At 37.1% G+C, this 26,456-nt stretch overlaps 1 protein-coding gene across 6 annotated transcripts in view; it reads left to right on the forward strand.

Annotated features, from left to right (window-relative positions):
* Positions 1-734: 734 nt before the first annotated feature.
* Positions 735-26,456, forward strand: part of celf3a (cugbp, Elav-like family member 3a) — a 45,053-nt gene continuing 19,331 nt past the window's right edge. For 3 of the 6 annotated variants that reach the window (XR_001641185.1, XM_016566320.1, XM_016566319.1), the window contains exons 1-5: positions 7,260-7,587; positions 11,801-11,888; positions 14,124-14,387; positions 16,039-16,315; positions 16,754-16,836. Coding sequence is in view for 2 of the 6 variants with exons in the window: in XM_016566320.1 (XP_016421806.1) it covers positions 16,171-16,315; positions 16,754-16,836 (228 nt within the window). In the remaining 4 variants the exon portion in view is untranslated. Of the gene's footprint in view, positions 825-1,291; positions 1,426-1,604; positions 1,664-1,789; positions 1,917-2,023; positions 2,200-3,024; positions 3,380-3,509; positions 3,756-4,096; positions 4,289-5,575; positions 7,588-7,633; positions 7,641-8,209; positions 8,284-8,963; positions 8,970-11,763; positions 11,889-14,123; positions 14,388-16,038; positions 16,316-16,753; positions 16,837-26,456 lie in introns of those variants that run through there. The other 3 variants (XR_001641182.1, XR_001641184.1, XR_001641183.1) reach the window with 3 other exon arrangements.

Genomic DNA, 26,456 nt, shown 5'->3' on the forward strand with positions numbered 1-26,456 from the left:
AAAATCTATTTGTGGCGGTCAGTTTTGATATTGTGGCGGGCCACCACAAATAAATCAATGTATGGGAAAGACTGATCTAAATATTCAAAATTAAAATGAAACTTACCTGCTTGAACTCTTTCATTTGATCTGGGTGTCTTTAAAGTGTTTTGTTAGTTTGGTGTGTTTCCTCGTTTTGATGTCGCCACGTCTCAGTGCTTTTATGAAGAGAGAGCGCATCTGCGCACCTTTCAGATAGCGCATCAAGGACCGGTACTCGGTACCACCGGTACTTAAAAAAACCTGGTACCATAAAGTTTTCATTTTTTGAGTACCAACTTGGTACATAAGTACCGGGTCTTTCGACAACACTAGTGATGACAAAATATAGGTGCGGGTGGGTGGCAGGCGGTGAAGTTTGAGCTCATCTCTACACTACACTGACCTGGGTCGCCAGTAGCTCTGCTGGACAAACTAAGTTTACACCATTCAGAAGCATTTAATCTGCGTTATATGTTCTGTAAAAAAAAATTTCATATCGGCGGCATATTCGCAGATACCGATATATTGGCGACAGGCTCATATCGGCCGATAATATCGGCTAAACGATATATCAGTCGGGCTCTAATATTAGACAAAGGTCATTCCATTGTAAGTGGGCCATTAAACGGATTGTTTTATGATGAAGTTAAACTTTTCCTTATTCTTTTCCCAGCGGATGCGCCACACAGGCTTAATCTCTTCTACCTGGTGAATGATGTCATTCAGAACTGTAAAAGGAAAAATGCCATAGTCTACCGCACCACCTTTACTGATGTGCTGCCAGAAGCTATGAAGCTCATCAGGTGAGTCTGCTTTCATCAATGAACCTAACCAGATTGTTCTCAAGATCAGGAAATATCTTCTCTGCCTATAGACCACAACAGTGTCATTTATGTGTCATAATACTAAATCCTTTTTTTTTTTTTTTAATAAGTTTTGTTTTTGGGACATTTTTGGATTTTGACAATTTAGTTTAATTATTGAATAATTGACAGACAAATCAAACTATTTAAGTTATGAATTATATCCAGTGTTCGCCTATATTTTAGTTTTTTAAATAAATAAATCATGGTTGAGTGTAGATGTAAAATGTAAGAAAGTATGTTTCTACAAAGGCATCAGTGACAAAAAACTGCTTTCGGGTGATGCTGCATTCAATGCACTAGTAATGAGTGCTTCTAACTAAGTATGCATTAATGTGACATTGTGTGCAAATTATTTTCTAAAATGAATTTACATTATGAATCTTTGTAAATATGATTTCCTGTAGTGCCACAAAGGATTCTAAGGTGAACAAGGCAGTGGTGAGGATACTGTCCATTTGGGAGGAGAGAAGTGTCTATTCAGAGGAGTTCATCAGTCAGCTGAGGAATGGTTTGGTTCAGAAAGAAGAACCAGTGAAAGGTCTGAATTAATAACTAAGGATGTATCATCTTAATGTTGCTCTTGAGAGTATTTTATATGCTTGTCAGTGTGTTTTTAAGTTTAACATTAAAAGTCTTAATGTATAAAAACTTGAACATATTTTTGAAATTCTTATAATAAAGTAATGATTTTTCTTTTTAAATATTCCTTACTTTTAGTTTCAGCTCCAGTCAGCTCCAAATCTGCCCTGAAATCCAAGATTGTTGCTGAGTTTGTGGTAAATAATCATTATTCACACTGGAATTGAATGGATCTTTGGACCCCTTGGTTTGGGGAATTTGAAAATGGCTATACTTTTCATTTATACAACTTCTTACCTAATTTTTGTTTTTTTGCCTGTCAGCCCTCAGCATTTATTGAGCATCTGTCCAAGTACAGGAAGTCCATGGATGAGATTGAGCTCAAAGAGAAACAGTTAGCTGCAATGAGAGTGGATGTGTGCAGCACAGAGGCTCTGAAGAAACTGAAAGGTCAGTAAACAGTGGCCTTTTATGATTCTAAACGGATATGCATTCATCAATAAATCAATATTTTTCTAATTTTTGTGTGTTTGTTCTTTCTGCATCCCATACTTTAGACAAGGCAGGAGGTAAAAGGTTTTCTAAAGACTTTGAAGATGGGAGTGCAAAGCTTCAGGAGTTTGTTTCCTTTCTGGATGGAGAGGTCAAAAAAGGCTCTCCATTGATAGAAGCTCTGGAAAATGCAGATATATTTTATGAGATGCAATATAAAGAGGTCAAGATTGTGGCTAAAGTGAGTATTGCAGTTTAATGTGATGCTATTTTTGGTGTAATTTGAAATGATATTATAAACATACATTAGCTACAATCCTGTACAAATTTACAGTGTGATTTGCAGTATTTGATGCAGCAATATGATTAAATTCATGAATTCTCCACACTGGGAGACTAAAATGAATGTAAAGATAAAGAACCATCCGGTCATTTCAAATGAAATGGCTGAGTATAAAATAAGTAAAATGTTGTTTTATTTATATTTCCAAAAAGCACTTTATGAAATCGAATTATTTCCGTTTGCTTCAACAAGAGCTCTTAATCTCTCCTCACTCACAGCAGCCTCAGGCCTTCCAGCAGACTCATTATTTCAATGCACATATACATTTATATTTGAAAGTCCTTTCAGAAGTAATGACCAATTGCTCATTTAATGCTTTTAGTGGTTTCAGCTGCATTGTGCCACAATTGAATTTGTACAAAAATAAAGACATCCAGACCATTGTTTAGCAAAATGTCCTTGTTTTATTTAGTCTATCTGTGACAGCCATATTTGGCCATTTCATAAAAATATTAGCCTTTTCATTGGTTTTGTAAGGTTGAAGGTTTTAAAAAAAAAGATAACAGACTATACGTAAGTATACGTAAAACTTATGTCCTAAATATATATATATATATATAAAGAATAAAATGAAAAAATCTTACTGACTGCAAACTTTTGATCTGTAATGTATGTTCGTATGGTTCAACCCCAAAAACAAAGCATTTGTTAATATGCCAATTTTGGAACTATGACTATTTTATTGGAACTAAAAGTGGAACTCTCTAAATCCTGCCTCTCCAGGCCTACCAGACATTTGCAAACCGGGTGTCGCACCTTAAGCGCAAGCTTGATGCACTGAAGAATATGTTGCCTGATCCAGATGACTCCCCCATTCCCTCCCCGGTTGAAGATGCTCCCTCACCCACGGGCTCTGAGTCACCCTTCAATGCTCTTGAAAGGATTGGTACCCCAGACCCAGAGCTGGATGGGCAAGCAATGGAGGAGGACCTCATTGCTTTGGCTGATGCTCCCAGCCCTCTCTCATCTGTCGGGGGTTCCTCACCACCAAGTGCCCCTTTGGGAGACAAAGACAATCGTGACGTAGAGGACATGGACCTCTCGGATGTAGAGGAGATGGAAACACCTGCCATCATAGGTACCATATGACCTTTACTAAGTTTTTTGATATTCGGTATGTTTCTCATTTAATAGAAACTATTGTTAAGCTGTTAGGATGCAGTGTTTTCTCTTTTTATTATTTCCTTCATTTTGTTTTCTCCTTACAGTTCAGGAACATGTGGCCTCTGCTGTTGTGTCCAAACAGTCCACTGTCACAGAATCCTTACCAACAAATGAAGGCACACAAACAAAGCAGATCGCAACCCCAGCAGTGACCGTTCCCTCAGCAGTAACAACAACAACAACCACCACCACACCAACCACACCATCACTGCCAGTGAACCTTGCTGGTGTTGACCTAGGCAAGATCAGCTCCATCCTCAGCACAATCACAAATGTTATGAAGAACTCAGGTGAGATGCTGAAATTTGATTTGTACAGCATGCCATGCACAGGTTAAATTATCTTTATTAAATATGCATACTGGTCAATGCCTTGGCCTAGTGGTAAGCTGTGGTGCTTATTTGAGCGATGCATGTTTGAATGTGGCCTGTGTTGTGTCTGCTCCTATTCCCCTACTAATTTTCTTGTCTACAGCTCCACTATTTGTTAATTAAAAAGTAGAAAAAATTAAAAGTAAAATAATTTTGGAAATTGTATTTGGAGAACTGCTTGATAGTATGAAAAGTGAAATGTTAAAAATTTGTATTTGTACGTTACATCATGCATTCAAACATTGCTTTTGCCTTTGCAGCTGTTGGAGTTAGTCCTGTATCTCGGTCTTCCCCAAGTGTACCTTCTACTCCAAGCTCAACTCAAAAGACTCCCACTCCCACTACTACCCCTCCAGCCAACCCACTGGCCAGCATCCTTTCTAGGGTGGACATCAACCCCAACACTCTGCTCAGTGTTCTATCCAAAACACAAACCCATGGGGGTTTTCAGGGTGAGAAATGGAAAAGAAAAATTATTTGAGTTGGGATATGAAATTTGTGAACACAGTAGTTCAAGATGTTTTAAGTCAACATGAAATCAGAATTAACCCTATTTTTGTTTTAATACGTTTGCAGTCTCACTGTGTGTGATTTCATCAGTGTATGTTATTCAGAAGAAAAAGTTTGATGTAATCCTTCATCAAAATGTAATAACTTGCTCCACCTTTGAAACAGCTTCCTTCACTGACGATATCACCTAGGTCATTAATGTTACCCAAAAGCCAAAAAGCTTAAAGGCACAATATGTAATTTTTCGCTGCTAGAGGGTGCGTATTCAAAATAAACAAAGAAACAAAGGCGTAGTTTGATGACGCCGTGACTGAGTGTGGAATCATGGGACTAGTAGTTTTTGGATATTTTAATTAAAAAAAATCTTACATATTGTGCCTTTAATAAGATTTAAATGACAAATAAACAAATGATGTTTGAAGCTTTTGTTTTAGGTAATGTGGGTTTTTTAAAGCTCAAAAGTTGGTGCCAGGCAGGCATTGATTTAGGAGTATAATAGTCCTCCACAGTCAAATGTGCAATCAAACTCGCCATTCAGGTGTGTCTTCATTCTGGTTCTCTTGCCCACAATTCCTGATGGATGCAGTCCACCCTACTTGTTAAATATAATGTTTCACTCGAAAATGCATCACAATATGTAAGTTAAATGAGTTGAGAATGTAATTTCATGTTGACCTAAAACATTATACATATTTTGCCTAGTTGTGGAAGCAACAGCAGATGATATTAGAAAAGACTTGGGGCCAGATTTACTAAACAGGGAAAATTAGTGTGAGAATGCAATCCCATAAAAGCGGCAATTAAATTTACCAAGAGCAGCATAAATTAGTGTAGGGTCGCAAACAAGCAAAGCTGATGATAATCAGGTATGGGTAATCTACTGTATTTTGGCTGTTAAATAATGGTACAAATACCAGTAAACTGAAAACCTTGGTAAATCACATTGGTCAATTAATTTAAATATTATCCTCCCATAAATTTTGTGTCTGAAATGGAAGCTTTTACAACTGCATATGCAATAAAGTCAGCCTTGCCTTTTCATCAATAATTCCTTTAGTAAATTCTGGCAGTAGTTTTTAATGCCAAAAGAGGGTTTGTGCTGGTACAAGCTGTTAGTAGTCTGGCCCTTAGTATGAGTTCTTCAGAAAATGTGTTGTGTATTTAAATCAATCTGCTGACCCATGCGTCCCTACCCCTATCTTTCTCTTTCTATAATTTTTTTCCCACAGGTCTGTCCTCTTTGCTAAACAACCCGGCTGCAAAGACCACCACAATTTCAAATTCTGAAAAGCAATCCCTAACCACACCTATTACAGCAGAGACTCATACATCTCCTAAAGTCTTACCTACTCCATCTAGTCTCCCACTGGCTAGGGATCCCACCTCTCAAGGATGTGTGGCTCCTACGCCCATGCAGTCCAATATGGCGAATGAGAAGGGCTCTTCTCTCAACTCTAACTTGGACTCCAAGATTGATAACTTCCTCCAAGGTCACCCAGGACTGAAAGGCTTTAATTTGGGCTTTCCATCTGTTCTGACATGGCCTAAAGGAGCTGTTGATAGCCCTTCAGCAAGTGCAGAAAACCTTGGTGGAACCCCTGTAAGGGATGAAGCTGGTTCTACACCAACGCAAGATGAAATTATGGATGTTCCTCAATCAGAGCTGTTCCCGTATCAGCAGGGACAAATTATGTCTATTTCTACAGCTTTGGATGCTAAATCAACACGTCCACTTCCATCTTGGCAGGAACAAAATGCTCAGGCCAATCCACAAGCTCATATGGACATGCACCAGAAGACTGCACCAAAAAAAGACTTCCAAAAGTCTGTGCCCTCTCTTGCTGAGGCAGAAGCTATGCGGCATCAACGCATCGAAGCAATGCGTTCCTCTTCTTTGTCCAGCAACCAGCAACCTTTGAGAGACCGTGTAGAAGCCACCGAGAGATCAGGTGTGATGCTTCAAGAGCCGAGACAAAACCCCTTAATTCGTGATGTGGGACCAAATTCTGAAATGGTGGAAGGTAGCTATGCATATCGAGATGATCAAGAGAAGCAAGTATCGGCCAGCTCTGATGCATACGGTGCAGAGCCATACCTTGCCAAAGAACCAAGACAGGATCTTGCTGCACCTAACTTCTTCACAGCACCTCTGCCACCGATCCCAAAGCTTCCTCCTCCACCACAAGACTTCATGCATCCAGCATCTTCGAGAGCAAGTGGTCCTCGTCCCACCAGAGATTTGCAGGAACCTTTCGGGGAAGCAGAAAGAGGTGGTGTTGATGGATCGCATGCCCCAGCAAACTCTGATTATGAACACTTGTCTCATGAGGTTCCAAACAAGGAGCCTTTCCATCCACATGGGGATGGGGCCTCTCACTCTGCTCATGCACCGCACCTTGCTCCTAAAATCCCACCGAATGGTCCAGTGGACTACAACCACCGACATCCACCAAGAGTACCTCTGCAGCGCCCTCCAAGTGTACCCCATCACCACATTGGGTCTCCTCCTTCAGTAAGGGGTTACCATGAAGCCTCAAGTCCTCCTCGACCTTTACCTGAAGATCCATACTTTGACCCATACTATGAACAACCACCACGTAGCCCCTCTCCCCCTCATTACGACATGCACCCGATTTCACCTCATGCACAAGAGCATTATACTGAAGAAATCCCACCTCACTACCCAGAGCACAGGGTTCCTCCTCACTTGGAACACAGGCATCCACCACCACACCATGTTCGTCCACCTCACCCTGGGCACTATCCAGCTCCTAGGCCCCTTCGTAGGCCACCACCGGTCTGTCATGAGCCACCCTTTCCAAGGGGCAAGCGACCTGGCCCACCGTTTGGTGGACCTCCCAGATTCAGGGGCCCCTTTTATCCCCCTAAAAGACCCTTCTTGCCTCCGCATTACTGAAGTGTGTCTTTGCTCAGGTGTTTAGTGCATGTCACAGTGAGCAGGTAAAGACGTCCAAGTGCAGTTGGGTTATCAGCAAGACAAAGATTGCTGTGGACAGTGACACGAAGGGGATGGTGTTGAACACCTTTGCAAGATCACAGTAGAGAAGTGCAAATTTATTCAAGTAATCAGGGGCATGGAATCAGATCGCCAAAAACTCTTGAGCAAGATGTGCTCTTTTCCAACAAGAAGTCAAGGAGCACTGGAGCAGAGAAATGGAAAGAATATCTGGCAAGGAATGCTGGGGGAATGAGATGGATCTGAAGGCAGACAAAACAAGAGGTGGTTATTCTATTTCATTTCAATAATTCTTCTTTAATTTCTATAGTTTTTGTGTCTAGTTCTATAAAAAATCAAATTGAAAGGTTAACGTTCTTTCCTTTAGTTGGAATTTGTGTGCATGTATCTCGCGCATATGTTTGGGAAAGAACTCAATGGTTTTTTGGATCAACATTTAACTAAGTTTGATATGTAATATTTTTTTACTTTCGAAGTTAAGTTCTACTGATGATCAAGCTATATTGTTATGCAAAGCTGGTAGTTTTGATCTTATTTTGTACATGTAATTAAATGTACCCTAACAGGTAGTTAAACTTAATTATCGTCTTTAATGGACAAACAGCAGTGTAGAGAAAAAGTAATCTTTACAATTTTGAGGTAAGGTCCTGAGGTGTACAGAGACGAGCCGTTTTTGCCAACAATGGCGTTGATATGTGATATTTTTTTACTTCCGAATTTAAGTTCTACTGATGATCAAGCTATATTGTTATGCAAAGCTGGTAGTTTTGATCTTATTTTGTACATGTAATTAAATGTACCCTAACAGGTAGTTAAACTTAATTATCGTCTTTAATGGACAAACAGCAGTGTAGAGAAAAAGTAATCTTTACAATTTTGAGGTAAGGTCCTGAGGTGTACAGAGACAAGCCGTTTTTGCCAACAATGGCAGAAGATGCAGAAGAAACGAAGTTGTCGGGCAGAATCATCATGGCCTCCCTCAGTTCCCTGAGGCTTTTACTGTACTGACATAAATAAAGATGTGTTTGGAAAAAAACCACTGTGCCGGAGTGCAGTCTCAACCATGATGTCTTTGAGTCTTTTCATCTTAGTTGCTTCAGTGATTGTTTTTTTTTTTTTGCTTTTCACAGTTTCGCGAACACCTTTCATTCATCAATAAAATACGATCAACATTATACGCAGAGGTTTTATTGTAGCTAAATGGCTGGAACTCATGTCGACTATTTATGACTGAGATTTGTCCTACACCGTGTTCTAGAACCAAAACCAGAGGCTTTTAAGCACATTTAATGTAATTCTCAATTATTTAGTGTTTGAATGGGTAAATGTAGGCCATTTGTATGATTAAAAACTGTAAAACTATAACTGCAAACTGTACAAAGCATAGCATGAGTTATCAGAATTTAAGTGTATACAGTCAATTCAAGCCAAATTTTCAAATCCCCACTACAGCTCCACTTTGGGGTTTCTCTTACCTGCTTAGTGATCCTGGACTTAACATTTCTCTTACATACTAATCTGGTTTGCGATGAATATTTGCTTCAAAATTACCCATGTTCATCTCACTTTTGGCTAATATTTGCACAATTTTACTGTTTGAAATTTCAATTTATATGCAGACACTTAGATTAAGATGCAAGTTTTTTGTCTGATCAAATAAGGACTTTATCAAGAGATGACTGGTCACTTCAGTTGTGTGGCAAATGTTGCATCACGCTGTTGCATCGTTCTCTGAAATAAATGTAGCATAAAAGACCAGGAATTATGTTTCTCTGGATTAAATGTAGCATATAAGACTAGGAATTTGCACAGTAACTCTTGCCTCTAAAATTAAGGCCCAGCATGGTTCCACTTAATTTAGTGTCACTCATGCTCGAGAATCAGCTGTGGCTGATTACATTAGGCACAGATGGATGTTTATCAAGTCAACTCCTTGAATCAGAACAGGGTAACAACTCCATAAGGGGTTTTTCCCCCTTGATTAACACAACATTTAAAAAGTGTAAAGTAAAAAGAGAAATCCTTCTGCCTTCAATTCGGTTGCATTTAGATGTTTGCTGGCTAATAGGCAGGATTGAAAAAAAAAAAAAAAAAGCACAAAAGTAAAACATTACAGGACATTTTGAAACTGGGTTTTCCCTCAGTATATAGATCTTTTGTGCTTCAACTTTCTTTCCTTAAAGAGACAAGGAAGCAAAGGCTTAAATTAGATGGCTAATTTACTGTAAAACATGAAATACAGAAAAACTAGCTAAAAACCAAATCAATGCTGCTTGATAAATTAAGTTGTCCTTTATAGTTAAGTCATAAACATGTATTGCTTATAATATTAAACTGCTTAAAATCATGAAATAAGCATTAAATTGCGAAAAGGCCCATTATAGCTAAACAGTTCAGAAACTGCATTAAACGTTCACATCCTCATTAAATCTAGCCCATGCATTTTCCTGTTCGTTTCAGAGAAAGTTTAATTTTCTTAAGAAAAGAACGTTCTCAAGGCAAGAAAACATCTGATGTCGAGTCCACTTTAAAGGGAACATTTTCACATCATTTACTCTCTCATGTTGTTCCAAACCTGTATGAGTTTTCTTCTTCTGTTGAACATTAAAGAAGATATTTTGAAGAATGTGGGTAACCAAATGCTGTTAGTCATTGGCTTACCTAATGTTTTTTTTCCTTCTGTGCTATGGAAGTCAATGGCTATCAGCAACTGTTTGGTTACCCACATGTTTCAAAATATCTTCTTTTGTGTTCAACATAAGAAAAGATCATACAGGTTTGGAATGACTTAAGGGTGAGTAAATGATGGATGAACTATATCTTTAAGTTATTCATAGTTTCACACCAGGGGTTTTCAAACTCTCTTTTGCCCCCTGAGATGTAACCTTCAGTAACACACCTGCTTTAGAGGTGTCATACGGTTGATCTCCTCTCTGTCTCTCATGGACAAAAGCAGATGTGCATGAAGAGACGGGTTTTGAATTACATGTAGAAACTGCTATCAGTAAAACATAACCTAAATTCTTGAACTGATCTTAAGGTCATTAATAGTTTCCAGCTATACATGTCTGGAGATTTGGTGGGACTAGGAGTAATTAACAAACACCTAAATCACGTTTTTGGAAATTAAAGTAATACTGAGCTTTAAATTAAACGAATCCACTGGTATTGTTCATTTTTGCAGACTTAATGTGTACGCAAATAGACGTGATAATGGTAAATAAAGTTATCGCATATTCCTTAATGGTTTTAATGACATCTTAAATAAAATGTTATTTACACAAATCCTGAAATGTCAGAGCTCAGCATTGCATCGTCATTCAGAACCAAAACCAGTCACCTCTTTCATTTGGATATGCGAAGTTGGTTGAATTTCTAACGTATTGTTGAAATATAACGAGAGTTAACTGGGAAGCTCTCCAATATGTTAGAAAGTCAAAACAACTGTCAATCGTCGAGTCCTTAAATGTTTCAGTAAGACCGATTATGATACCTACTCCGATTTTTTGCAAGGAAAAATATATAGATAAATAAATAATCAAATGTATAAAATATTTTGTCGCAAAAAAAAAACAAGTTCCTGAACAGGAAAATAAGATCTAACCCATTAAACTGTTATTATTATTATTTTATTGTTTGTAATATGCAATTATAAGATTAAACGCCGTGTCATTATAACACATTATTACATTTTAATTAATAGATAATATAAGTAGTGTAGAGTCATGGTTTTTAATTATAGTAGATCTAAATGTAAAATAATTTCATTTTGCTGCTAAAACTTCACAGCCAGCACCGAAGATGACGTTTACCAGTGATCTTCTGAAGTTCATCAGCTCTCTCGTCCATTTATTTGACTTAACATCGCCTACCTTTTTTAAACAGTAGTGAGGGCCACGCCCCCAAATGCAAAGAGCTCGTGCACGGTTCATAACAGTGGAATGTTTTCTAACGCGTCATGCAACACTTTCCACAGAAGCATGTGCTGCGTGGGACGCCATCCATCAAATTATCCGCCCTCGGCATACACAGTTCATACACTAGAAATTAGCTCGGTATCAAAATATTAAAATAAACACTTTGCTCAAGTAACCAATGTTTTTGTTGTTCTTTGCATTTAATATAATTTTTTATAAAATGTTTTCTCTGTGTGTGTGTATATATATATATATATATATATATATACACACACACACACACTGTTATACAAAACTCAAGGAGTGGTACCCTTTTAAAAGATACTAATATGTATTTTTCTTCAGTATTCAGTATTAAGTATTTTAAAGAACCATTTTGGTGTAAATAAGGTACAAAGATTTTGTACCTTAGGGTGCAAAAAAAAAAAAAATATATATATATATATTAAAAGCATAACCTTATCAATTAATGCTTTATCTACCCCCTTCTGTCACTTTTGTGTTGTTTTAACCCAATCAACAGTTATTTTTCTCCCTCTGTCCATCCTCAATGTATGCAGATCTTCTGGTGAGGACTTTCTCTGCCCAGCAACAGAGTGCTTGAGGGGACATCCAATGCCCTTGTATGCCATCCGCTTGCAAATCAAGGTAAGCAGTTACACAAAGCACACTCAGCATGTGTTAATTATACATTTATATTTGCAAGAAATGTAAATTATATCAGACTGTAAGTTCATTGCAAAGCTAGGCACTCCGAAGTCAGTGGTTCATTTTCTGTGGTAAAATGCACAAACTATTGCATATTGTCTTATGCAACGGACAGAATATACTAGTAGTCTTAAACTTGTTGTAATGTTTAAAAATATTGTAATGGCGGGCAGTTAACTGGATGATGTGCACATCATGGTTAAACCTTTTATTCTCCTCAAGTTGTTTGAGGCCTTCAGGACAAATGCAATACACAGTGTAAAGTTAGAGCTCTACCTCCCTCTTCTGGTACAAACTGATGTTAATAAGCTGGTACTTTATTGCTATAGGCAATTATTACAGGTCTCCTGGGTTCGCTTGCTCTCTTGTTAGAGGTATTTATTGTGGTTTCTGTTGTTCTTGTAATGAATATGCAGACAATATTGTGCCTACATGTTATAAGACAAAGGAAAAATGTAAATTATTTTTGTTTAATAGATGAGTATGACCGTATAGGCCTAGCGTATTGTCTAACCCAGAACTGACAAATTGGGTTATTGCTCAAAAGAGTGCACAACATAAAGGTCAGGGACAGGGTATATCAGTAGTGTGACCTTTATGCCAGTTCACTTGAAGCGAGGTGGATGCAGCTGATACAATATCACGTTTCATACCTCACAAAGATGTGAAGGCCTTGGGTCGCTTTATATGAATATACATGTATAAAATATAAAAGAAGCTACTCACAAATGATGAAAGTAGTTTGTTTATCATCTGGATTTCTTGGCCCTTGTTCAAAAAGCATGTTGAGCATCTGGGAGCTTACATTGAATTGATCCTCCTGCATAACTGACACTGACTTTGACCACTGACAAGCTCTCAATACTTACAAATAGGCAGTACTGAAATAACCAGCAGATGTCGTCGTTAATTCATCTGTCTGGTATAACCAGTTGAGTCATCTGTGATTTTTAAATGCGTGCTCTTGTGTACGTGAATGAATCGTGCTTTGGGTCATGTTAGTTTTTGTTGTTGTAAGTGAGGTTATCAGAAAGATAAGTTTTAATATGAATTTGGGGTCAAGGGTAAAAACAGCATTGGCGGATTTAGGGGCTCGAGATGGTTGCCAATCCCAGTAAATGAACACAAGTAGACTAGTCTTTAATTTAGTTTACCCTAAAAGCCAGACAACAACAACAACAAAAATAGGTTACTGACCATTTAACAGTTACAAATCAACTTGATGTCTCGGCGGATATAAATCGAGCGCACGGTTTGTGATGTGATCTATAATCTCCTAAAGGTTACTTTTATTTTATTTTATTTTGTCAGTCATAGAGAATGAATTAAAGTGAATTCCCTGTCAGATCGCGCACTAAGATGGCGAAATTGCTCGACCACATAGCGAGGACATCACGTAGTTTACGTGGGCGTTAATTTGCGAGAAAACATGATTTGGCTCAATGTAGTTTCAGCACCGTGGTCAGAGCTCGACGAGAACAAAAGGCGGATTAGCGTCCTTGATATCAGGGACCGTCCAAATGTTACATGCAAACCTAAAAAACGAACACTCGAATAAAGCAGTAGCGAACAGTAACCCTATTTATCTAAAGTACGTTTCCTTTAAGTAAAACGTGTTATTTTGTTTGTGTTTAACAGTAAAATAAATCTTGGCATATTTTATGTTTGTTATGGATCATGGCTCTTCATGAAGGAACGTGTGATATTATTATTCATATAGCCTAATTATTAATCATTCTGCATATGATTATTCCATCCTCCTTTTTCTTTTTTCCCTTTATGTTCGCTTTAATTTTTTGCATACATATAGAAAATGTATTGATCTTATTTTTGTCAAACTTGTTTCCCTTGTACAACTAATTCTTAAAACAAAAAAACACGAATCATACCGTAATTATAGTACTGTACTCTATTCAGTTTAGCTATGATGATCTGCAGTAGTTGTGAGAATAATAAAATTATGTAAGAATTATAAAACAAATTGTATCCTTTTTTATATATAAAGTTGCTATTACAAGATTTTGAGTCACATTTGAGTCAGATGTGAGCTATGCATTATGAGAACTAAAATAATTGCAAAACATTTTGCATGATATTTTGTGCAGATGCTAAATTGAGATATAAAGGCGTTATTAGGAGAAAAACATGACTAGATTTTCTTTTTACCTCCAATAGTATTACAGTGATATATGAAAGGGACAGCTGTTTCTATGTGACAGCACCCAATGGTTTTGCGGCTAAGCTCTGTGAGGAAAATATAGACGCTCCCTTAAACCGAGTAAGCATCACGGTTTCCACACCCCGAGGGAGGACGGGAGATGGACAGGAGGGGGACACCGGCTTTCGACGTCAAAAGCTACGGGTTATACGGAGTGTCAACACTGTGAATATAGGCTACAGCATTACCGTGCGCCTTCTTTACAGCCTCTGCATTAAAACGTGAGTGAAATTGACATTTTATTTGCATTTATACTTGTATTGATTCATGCATGTATTCTAGTCAACAGGAGATGTCTGAGAGGGCACAGAGAGACAAAAACCAAGACGATTCAAGGGTGACAGATGCACGGATTTAGTTAAATGTACATTGGCTGGCGTTCGAGCCACCCGCTCTCCATCAGCTCTCTTTATCTGTGCACGTAGAATATCAGACCATGTTCTACAACCAGGCAGAAAGACAGCAAATAAACAAACATCCCCTTGGGATTAACAAAAGAGAGAGAGGGAAGGAAACGAGAGCGAATTTCGTCTTTGCACAAACACCAGAGAGCTCATAATATTCGAATGAACTTCTTTTAGCCCCTTTTGATTTAAAGGCGTGAAGTTGCATGGATAGTTGCATGTTTTTGTTCTCTATCATGTATGTGCGTATGTGCAGTTGGTGTCGTGACAAAGAGCCACATACGCCTGAACCTCCAGCGTGGATTAAACAAAGAAGCTATGGGGATATCCATCAATATTTATGCATTTCATTTTATTGCATTCACTTCTAATATGCACTCTTGCCAGAGCTCGTAACACAAGTTTATTTGTTGTACTATAGCATTTTAATCTCTTAAAATTAGAGATTGACTGATCACTCGTATTACATTGTGTTTTCATTGACACTTTATTGTATCTTAAATTATTAATATTTAAATGTAATGCATTCATTCAAACAGATCTTTAGTGTATATTCAAATAGCTAAAAATTTTCATTTTTGAATATATATAGCTACTGCAAATCTGCAAAGCATTGTATGATTTTGAAATGTCAAGCCAGCACTTTATTATAATCCTCATTATCCTCCATAATATTATGCATTTACTTCAGCTCCAACTTAAACGTACGACTCTATTCAAACTTTGTTTGGCAGATAATTTTTAATATAGGGCTGCTATCTGTTAACGTTATACTTTTAAAGAAATGTATATGATCTTCCATTGTGTGAGAATTGTTTGCCATTCAAAATCGACCGTCTTGGAAGAAGATACTGAGATTCTGGCAAGCTGAATGGCGATTGGAGGTCTTTCTTGTATTTATTTGCATATTGAATTGCGATTGGTCTATCTTTCTTACATCTAATTAAGTATGCCTTCAGATTGCGGAACAGATCATTGTGATTCTCAGTAGCAAAGGGGGTTCAGAAAGTCAAAGAAAAGAGGTTGAGGGCCTTAAAATAAAATGCTTTACATTTAAGAACAAATTTAGTAGGTTTTAGCTGGTTTTAAAATGCTCACGAACAGAAATGACTTGAGTTTGAGGAGGTAACCATAGCAACAGCTCAAGCACATAATCGTTATCATATTTTACATTAACAAAACTTAAATACTGTCGTTATTTGTTACTTTCTTCGATATACATTTTACAGATACATAACAAAAGCATTCGTTTTTTTTTATTTAAAAGGTCTTCCAGATAGTTAATGTTTGGCCTACTGTGCTATAAAACTAATTACTAGTTTAACACGTTTTTTTTTTTTTTTGGCTGCTTACAAGCACCACATGTCCTTTTACAAACATAAATCTTGTTAATGAAAGTTAGTATAAAGTGTTAACGTTGATTTTAAGTGTCTTGGTTTTAGCGTTATCTGTTTTTTTTTAAATTCAGAGCTGTCACGGTTCAAACCTTTCCACCGGGACTCGTGTTTAACATCGCGACTCTTCCCTCGCCGCTGAGCCGCTCTCCAGTGCTGAAACCCTGGGCGCAGCTGTCGCTCCGTCCCCTTAGGAAACTGTCCTAATGAAGGAGGCCGACGCCATCAAGCTCTTCATTGGCCAGATCCCACGGAATCTGGAGGAGAAGGACCTGAAGCCCATCTTTGAGCAGTTTGGGAAGATCTATGAGCTTACGGTGATCAAGGACAAGTACACGGGAATGCACAAAGGTAATTAAACGAGATTGACGCGGCTCTATTGAACGGGCAGTCTCAAGGGGAGATGGGAGACTAATGGTGCTAGATGAGCTTCCTTTTCATATCTTAAGAGAAACGTCTGTGTTAGTACATCTAGTGATGTCTTCTTCTTTGACAGTGGGATGTATACTGTGTTTTAATGTGTAGAAACTGTTAGTTTGTAATAGCATTCATTTCCTCCTATTTCACTTTGAGTTGGGTTCCAAAAGTCTAGCTTCCCGAGATAAACGAATCTATTCATAGAAAATGCATCTGTGGTGCGAAAACAAATTGTTCAACGTTTTTCCATTTCTTAGTCACAGTTGTCATATCCTTTTATGTCCGCAAAACACTGCTTGTTATTCATGGTCTGTCTAGGACTGGTACATTTTTATTTTTACATCGCACGTTGTATTCTTGCTCTTTCTTCAGGATGTGCGTTCTTGACGTACTGTGCGAAGGAGTCAGCCTTGAAGGCCCAGAATGCACTACACGAGCAGAAGACATTGCCGGGGGTGAGTTGTCGCTGTTAATAAATTGAACGGGCTGTATAAAAAAAATAGATTTATTTAAGTCAGACAAACACTTCCATTTGCCTATATATAGCAGACTACATATAGGATAAATCTTTTATCATAAAGCTCTTCTAACAAGGCTGAGGAACATGAAGTCATTTCTAAAAGTGGAAACAACACATTATATGGTTCAGGAGACAGGATCTGTGAAAATCTGTGTTGACTGAACAGACTTTAATTAGGTATGTAGGAGGGCACAATCCTTGAAGGCATCCGCGCTCGTGTCGCTCTCAGAAGTCGTTGATTAGCTGTTAGGCCATCTGCCGTGACGGGCAACCTGTAAATTCAGAAACCTCCAATCTCTTCATCTTTTTAATGCTTTTTTATGGTTTCATGCGTAAATTACCTACTTTTTTTCAGATTTGCCAGATGTATGGGATCATTATGAGCGGTGTTGCGAGTCGAATGTACTTGACGTCAACGTATAAAACTCGAGGATGAGATCATATGGTCTGTTTTGTGATTTACAGGCAGGAACTAAAGGCATAGTCCTCCCAAAAAATGACAATTTTTTCTTCATTTATGCCATTCCAAACCTCTATGACTTTCTGTCTTCTGCTGAACACAAAAAAGATATTTTGAAGAATGTTGGTAACCAAATAATTTTGGTTCCCATTAACTTCCATTGTATTTTTTTGTCCATACAATGGGAACCGAAGCTGGAACATTCTTCAGAATATCTTCTTTTGTTTTCCAGATAAAAAAAAAGTCATGCCGGTTTGGAATGACATTAGGGTGAGTAAAGATGACCGTATTTTCATTATTGGGTGGAATATCCCTTTAATACAACTATACGCTCAGTGCTCGCGTGATGTTTTTTTTTCCCCCTGTTGATTAGACTTGGAGCAAGCAAACCCACAGGGAATCTTTTGCTTCCCCTCAAATTCTATTTAAGCGAGTTTAATTTGCACTAGAGGAAGCTGCGTGTCGTAAAAGATGAGACACAATGTGGACTGAGCGGCCAAACGGAAGCTGCTGGTGCTTCTGAACAGACTCTGAGCCAACTGTGGTCCCACCAGACGTAGGCTAATGAAGGGATATATGGCTTTATTGCTCGGTATGTCACATCACGTAACATCGAAAGCTGGTTGAGTAGTGTTAGAAGCGATGAAATTAAATCAAAGTGTGAGCAAAGTAAACCTCGTTCTGCCTTGGTTTTAGGGAATCAGTGTTTGTGAGCATCTGTTTAGATTGTTTTTCCTTATGGCGAGTAACGTTATGCGCATGTGTGCTCGTGAGTAACTCCAGAACAAATCCCATTATTTGCATGACAGTAGTCTGACCTTTGCCGACCTCTCCAGGCGCAGATCAGCGGGCCTCCCTGGCTTTAAATCCTCTCTCCTCCTCCTCTATCCCTCCATCCTTCTATTAGTCTACCCCCTCACCTAAGCCTGGTAAGACGGTGTTCAAACCTCCCCCATGAGGTATGACGGGAACCACATTATTAAGAACAACAGCCCCCCTCTCCTAGAGAGAAATCTCTCTTCCTCTTTCTCGGTCTCTCTCTTTCTTTCTTTCTTTTTTCGCACACACGCAGATAGCCCAGCTGTGTGGCATTATTACCAGCTCATGGCACCTGCCATTTAGAGCAGGCTCCGCCCCCAGCCTGTCAATCATAGCGAATCGCTCCAGCAACGCTGTGTGATGTGTGTTTAGAGTGCGTGTGCGGGTGAGATAGGAATTGTAACCACGATGAGGGGAGAAAGACAGATAAGATAAGACAGAAATTGGCTTGGAACCTTCATTTCTCACCATTTTTTTTTTTCTCTCAGGCTTTGTTCAAACTACTCCCAATTTTTAGTTTTTCAGATTTTTTCAGTTTGTGCATTGTCATTTTGCGAGTGGTGAAAACGTAAGCGCTTGTTCAAATGTGGTAAGAAAAAGGATAGTTCACCCAAAAAATGACAATTCTGCCATCATTTACACACTCTCATGTCATTCCAAACCTGTTTGTCTTTCTTTCTTCTGCAAAAACACAAAAGATATTTTGAAGGTTTTTTGAAAGTTAATGAGAACCAATGCTGTTTTGGATTCCGTTGACTTTCATTAGTGTTATTTTACTATTATTTATTATAGTATTTGTTAACATTTTTATTTATATTTTATTTATATTTTTTTCTGTTTGTTTTAGTCATTTTGTTATGTGCTTGTGTCATTTTTATTTAAAATGTTTATATTAAGCTTTAATTTATTAGGTTTTTACTTTCGTTAGTTACCAAGGTTAGTTACCATTTCTTTCAATTAATTTAATTGTATTTTTAATTTTATTTACTTTATTTCAATTAACAAATCTGACCTGTAATAGCTTTAGTTTTAGTTGTAGTTTTAGTTAATTTTACAACACTCTTTCATTGTATCGACAAAAATGCTTAAAACATTCTTCAAAACACCTTTTGTGTTCTGCAGATGAAATAAGATTCGAAACATTCAAATGTGTTTGGGTTTTGTAAAAGTCATATTTCATGCGAAAGGGGAGGCGGCGGACATCCACGAGCTTAAAGACAGACATCTGCTAGCATGAGTGTGTGTGTGTGCACGCGCGTGTGTGTGGCCTTTGATGATTACACACTCCATGAGAGCAGAACTTAATCTGACGGACATCTATCCACTGTGCACAGCAGATTTTTTCACACTGTTGAGACACAAAATAAACTAGCTAATGGCCATTTTCTACTTTTGGCCGCAAATATTAGCTGCGCTTTTCATCCTGTTTACGTTTGTGGTAGTGTTCAGATGCTCAGACATTCGTTATAATAAAGTCACGAACAACAGATCCTCTTGGGTCCATCCTACTTCCTCTCTTGATTTGGTTGGTTTTGTCGTCTGCAACAAATCATGCAATCTTAAGAGCTTGTTTGCAGGTGGTAATATGTCTTCTTTCTGAATGTGTCCCAGATCAATATTGTTGCTCAGGAAAACCCATAAAGGCACTAAATGATGAATATGGCATTTGCAGATTTCCTTATGAGTAATAAGGCCGTATCGAATTTTCAATTTGAAGTGCCCATGATGATTTTTTAAAACATAAATAATATTCTATACCTGTTTTTACCAGGCAAGTTGTGTTTCAAATGAAGAATATTCACTCTTTAAGAATAGTGTGTGTCAAATACATATTGACAATTACCACAGAAATGAATAGTTGTCCCTTAGATTTCCATTTAAAAGTACACAACAAAAATATTAGTATAGGACCAATTCTCACTATTAACTAGTTGCTTATTAGCATGCCTATTAGTAACATATTGGCTGTTTATTAGTACTTGTAAAGCATTTATTCTACATGACCATATTGTACATCCCTAATCCTACCCAATACCTAAACTTAACAACTACCTTACTAACTATTAATAAGCAGCAAATAAGGAGTTTATTGAGGCAAAAGTTGTAGTTAATGGTTTGTTAATAGCGAGAATTGAACCTTAAAATAAAGTGTGACTGTTCATTTTTACAAACTGAGAACCAACTCCATCTAATCTATAAAGACTAGCAAACAAATATGCATTATTTACTTTATGAAAAGAGTGTTGAAATCCATTGCTTTCCTCATCCACTTGGCATTTGGTTCCCATAGACAAAAATAAAGTAACACCCCTATCTCAAACAATAGGACAGCATCACCAGTGTTGATGGCGTGTTCGGGGTGTTAGATATCAGCGTTATTGCAAGCATCGCTCATATGAGGTCTGTTTGCTTGGCAAAAGCGAGTTTGTTTGAATGTGCTACATTCAGAATTTGATATGCATATTGAGTTAGCAAGCCCAACCAATGCATATCTCAGTTTCTCAAGCAGTGCCATTTAACGCTGACAGTTTAAAGTCGGTGTTACCATTGTAACTGCTTGAGGTCTAGTGAATGACACATTTGAAAAACGCTAATTGATTAGAGTATATTGATTATCTCAAGAATGAAGATTTCAGGAGCTTTAATCGTCCAGCCAAGATGGTATTTCATTGTTTAAGGGTAATTGATGTGACATTTTGAGCAGTATTACATACTATTTAAAGGACTTTTTTCTCATTCTTACTAGATTGTCATACATGCAGTTTCGATGACCTCGTAATAATTAATAATAATGGAATATTTGTATTCAGTGCCATTTCTTCATAACACAGCACATGAACTGCAAAAAGGTCAATTTAAATTAAATGGTGACATCTATTGCACCTAAAATGTACATTATACATTAAGCTATGCTAAATCTTGAATTTAAGAAAAGGTTCATTCATTTCAATGTTACTTTTCAGCTTTTCTTGAAAACTGAGTGTTTATATTAAATGTAAAATGTTGTGTTTGAGTATAAGAAATGTAAGTATCGATAAAAGTATGTTCTCTTTGACATGTTGAATGTGAATAAAACTACACATTTCTGTTGTAACAGTGTTAAAAATGGGAGATGGATAGAACGGCTGAAAGAATAAGCCAGAAAAAAGGAGATTGGAAAGAAAGCGAGTGGAATATATTGGGGGTGGGGTGGCATGCAGGTTGATTACGGTCGCAGGTCCTGTTGCCAGGAGACGGCTGGGACAAGGGATGCTGGGTTGCTAGGGAACCAGCTCAATGCGATGGCCAACATTGCATGATGGGTACAGAGGCAAGATTGAGAATAGTCTTTGTGTAGATACACACCTAATTTAACATCTGCCACACACACACACACACTGACAAGTCGCAAGAGAGATCCTCTTGAGCTTGAGTGCATTTCACACACCCAGTCATTCTTTCCATGCACAGAGAAACTTAGGGAATATGAACAAACAGCATGCCTTGCGGGCATATATAGTGTGAACTTGAATTGTGATCTGATTTTTAAACTCTTATGAGTCACCAGCTTTCTGAATTTTCTGTGAATGGAAAAGATTTGGGTGTGTCTTCACAGTTTGTTTTAGGTATATAAGCATACATATTTTACAGGTCAAACATGGTGATTTATTTCTATATATGTTTGAGGCAATACATGGATGGTGGCGGCAGAGTAAATGTCAGTTGATTGAATAATCTATGGATTTAGTATCCCATAATCCCACTGAAATCCCTGGCCTCAGATCAAGGCGGAGATTAAGTGTATGCTCATCATGTCAATGGAGTGTTTTTGCTGGCAGACGAACGCAGTGACGGTTATGACCTGTGCTTCTAATGGCATGTATGGAGAGATATTACATTAATATTTTCTATTTTTGTAAGCGTACAATTGCATTTTCCTGCTGCAACACAGATTGAAGGATTACATTTATTTGTGTACTGATGTGTTTTACATTTTTCCATACACAAAAAAAAAGAGCACACATTTGTTGAGTCTCAGTTTCCTGATGTTTTTAAAATCAGTTGTTCTACATTTTATTTAAGTATATACTTTAATAAAATGCACCTAGTTTTAATGTCAGTGGTGCTACTGCAATATAAAAACACCAGCTGGACATTTATGGAAAGCGTGAGATGTTCATCCTCAGGTTTAAAGGTAGGGCCCTATGATTTCCGTGATGTGGAAAACGCAGACAGAATCGCGGAATCCAGACATAAAAATGGATTTTACTGTATAACACGGAATGTCACGGAATTTGCCAAATTTTGGATGGATACATCAATAGTAGGTCAGAATACTGAAATCAAATGCGACATGGAGTAGTATCTGTAAATATTATGCCATAAAAATACTATTTAAATATGAATTTGCATGTTCTGCACATCTCTGTGTGAATGAATGGCGCAAACATTATTTTATAAGGAATATTTACCAAAAAAAATATTTACCAGAATATATTTACCAGAAATATGTAAGTACACAACACAGTATTTCTGGGGGAAAAAAAGAGAGAGAGAAAAAAAATCTTAATTTGAGGGAAAAAATAAAACATATTTCATATGGCTTTAAAAATTAAATTTTTGTTAAGCTTTTAATACATTGCTGTTAAATTGTGTACATTTCATGATTTCAATTAATTAGATATACTTTTTTATTTTATTTTTATTATATAACCATTAAAACAGATTCTAGAAAAATTAAAATGGAAAAAAATGGAATCCAGAAAAATTTAAAGGGGTCATATGATGCGATTTCAAGTTTTCCTTTCTCTTTGGAGTGTTACAAGCTGATTGTAATTTATTTTTACCTTTTTGCTGTTGTTTATGCTTATACATTTTTTTTTGCTTGAAAATCTATGAAAAACACCAGACTTTTTGTGAAGGGTGGTTTTGAATGGTTAGTGGTGTCATCATTCATTTTTTATTAAAAAAATAAATAAGGTGACAGTAAAGACATTTACATAGTTACAAAGTGTTTATTTCAAATAAATGCTGTTCTATTGAACATTGATAATAATAATAATAAATGTTAGATATTAGAACGATTTCTGAAGTTCGGTGTAATAATGCTGAAAATTCAGCTTTGCCATCACATAAATAAATTAGATTTTAAAATATATTCAAATAGAAAACAGTTTTTAGAAATTGTAATAATATTTCACAATATCCTCCTGAGAACCAGAAAAAAGCTTTGCGAATTTTGTATTTTTTCATGTCATTACATTGTTTAGAGCATAAGAAAAAAATTGAAAATAACATTTTATTCATATGTTATGCTGTGTCATCCGTAGAGGACACCAGGACTAAGTTTTTCTAAAAATAAAATGCCATGAATAGACATGAAAAGGCAAAAACAATGGGAATTTTTAAAATCACCAATCAATTTTTAGGTTTCAGGATTTTTTATACCAAACTTTGTATAAGGATGATTCGCAACTATGCTATTGAAGATATAACAAAATGACTTGATATACCATTTTGCTTTATGTAATATATGTGTAAAAATTCCATAAACTGGTTTTCCCATTAAACACAATGTTATCTATACACTGTATCTAATTTGCATATTAATGTGCTGTTGGGACAGCATGTTGAAAAAAGAAGTGTAATAAAGGGAGTAGTGATTGGCCAGAACAAGCCCTTTAATTATTAGTGTGGTTATGAGGAGTCTCTGGGTTCGGTTGTTTGTTTGATTTTCATGTTTATGGAAGCCAACAGGTTTCTTTCGCCTAGATGATGGAGAGTCTTCACTGTCTCTGTTGCTTTGGCAACCACAGCAGTTACACCCGCTACTTTTGTCTCTCTCTTTCCGTTCTCATAAATACATTCTCAAAGACTCACTTTTCATTCATTTCGATCCTTCCGTCGCCCTCTGTCTCACTTGTTCTTTTTTCCCCCCATCACTACCTTCCCCTCCCCTCGTCGTCCAGGACAACCTTGTTTACCTGCTGGGTAGCTCGTCTCGCCGTTGTCATGGTGACACAGGGTTGGTTGCCGTGCCGACCTGAAGTGGCAGTGCCACGACTCTCTCTCTGTCTCTCTCTTTCTTGTTTCTTCCCGTCTCTCTCGTCTCTTTGTACCTTTTTCTCCTCACCCTTTTCTTTTTGTTCTCTGCTGCTGTCTCTGTTTTTCCTTTCTGTAATCCTTGAAGCTCCGTGACTAATCACAGTGCAAGAAAATATATGAATAAACCTCCTCATGTGAAGCCTGTACCGCCCAGTGTATCAGAACAGAAGTGATGCTTTCCAGTTTTGATGTGCCATCTTTCTGTTGATGCATACATGTTAAATGAGCGTGCGAGCTGTTCCTTTGTCTCAACCTTGATGTGAGTTGGCTCCTTTCCGAAAATGAAACTAAAATGGCACAGTCATTAACCTAATCCATTTTGCTGACCATTTCAAAGTGCTCATGCAGTCAACAGTTGGCCAGCAACCTGCTGTGTGTTGTACACTCTCGAAAATAAAGGTTAATGTCATAGAAGAACCTTTGCATGTTCAACAGGAGGGCTTTACTTTTCCTCTTTTGATGGATATATATTAGGGGTGTAACTGCACACAAACATGATGGTTCGGTATGCACCTCGGTTTTGACGTTACGGTTCGGTATGGTTTCGGTACAGGGGGATTAACTAAACAAAAATTGCTTTTTAAAAAAAAAAAATTAAACAGTGGTTTACTGAACAAATTGCTCTGTCTTTAAATAAATTCAATTATATTAAAAAATTTTCTTAGGGTTAAAATCTACCTCAGTTTCTGCTCTAAAATATAGGGAGCCCTTTTACATTACTATAAGGTTACAATTAACAACAGAGCCCAAACTTAAATTTGATTACTATTTATTTTTAAATGTAATAATCAACACTCAACTTAAAAAAAAAAATAAAAAATTGTAGCCTATGCAAACATGTAAATTGCACATAATGCAGTTTTTAAATTAACTTCTAAATTAAACAATTTCTATTTATTGTTAAAATATATTCATTTACACATTTTGCTGTCATAACTTGTTACATAACAGATTCATTTAAACATGCATTAAATAATTAAGACATCACTAACAGGTAAAGTAAAATATAATGAATATATAGTCTAAGATTTCGTGAAATGCTCTTCTCTAGACTTCATTTCTTTAGCAAACTAACAAGCTGTAGAGACTGATGACTTGCCTGAGGTAAATGCTACGTGACGTTTTGTTTACAAGCTGTTTTAGTGACTTCTTTCCACGGTTAAAACACTTATTGAATGATTACGTGAGATGTTCATTCATGTTTATTTCACGTTAAAACTAGTAGTAAAGATCACTCGCACTTCACGCTGCCATTTGAACGGAGGCGTTTATACAGCGATTTCTCACGCCACATCAAAGAGCGTCAAAACGCCATTTATTGCTTGAATGTCCTGAAAAAATGGAAATAATTTGAAAGATGAGGCTTTGTTTTTTATCAAAATATAAAACTGGAAGTTTCCAATGAAGTTCCACTCATGCAGTGGTTAAAACAATGCTGATTTGTTCAGTACACATGCTTACCGAACCGAAAGACCCGTACTGAAAATTGTCGTGTACCGTTATAACCCTAATATATAAAACATTGATCTGAACTATTTTAGGGGTGACCCCGAATAGTCGAAGTTTGGATGCTTCGATAGGAGGAGCATGATTCGACTACCAATCTCACAGTCGAATATTCGCTGGGTGTTATGATCATGCCATTTTGGCTATATGGGGGTGCTCAAATGTCTGATTTCACATAGAACTACTGGTTTTCTCCCAAAAAGTTAATATACAGCCTATTAAAATAATGCTGTAAATAAGAATCTGAAAGGAAAGAAGCTTCAAATAAATATTTTAATGTGCGGGAATAAATCCAACCACCCCTATAGATTTAAGTTTCACTTTCCATAATCCGTGACCGACAGAGAAGCATCTTGGCGGCAAGGATTTAAAATTTTAACAAGACTCAAATTGACACAGGCAGAGTGAAAGACTGGATTTTTTCAATCAGGTAGGGTACAAGTGATTTCAAAACATTTCAGCCGGTTTATATATATCGTGTATATATTATTTATCTCGTATAAGATGCATTTGGTTGAGTTGCGCTGCAGTAAAGCGCTTCATTGTAGTACTACGGGGATTATCTCTTCTGCGCGCAGCGCGAGCAGGACAAACAACAATGCAGAATATTAATAACTATGACTGGGACTCTCATATACATAAAATTATAATGAGAAAACCATTATAATAAAACGCTGTGAATTTTT

The sequence above is a fragment of the Sinocyclocheilus rhinocerous genome, unplaced genomic scaffold, assembly GCF_001515625.1.
Source record: "Sinocyclocheilus rhinocerous isolate Xijiao unplaced genomic scaffold, SAMN03320098_v1.1 scaffold2437, whole genome shotgun sequence".
Classification (NCBI taxonomy): Eukaryota; Metazoa; Chordata; class Actinopteri; order Cypriniformes; family Cyprinidae; genus Sinocyclocheilus; species Sinocyclocheilus rhinocerous.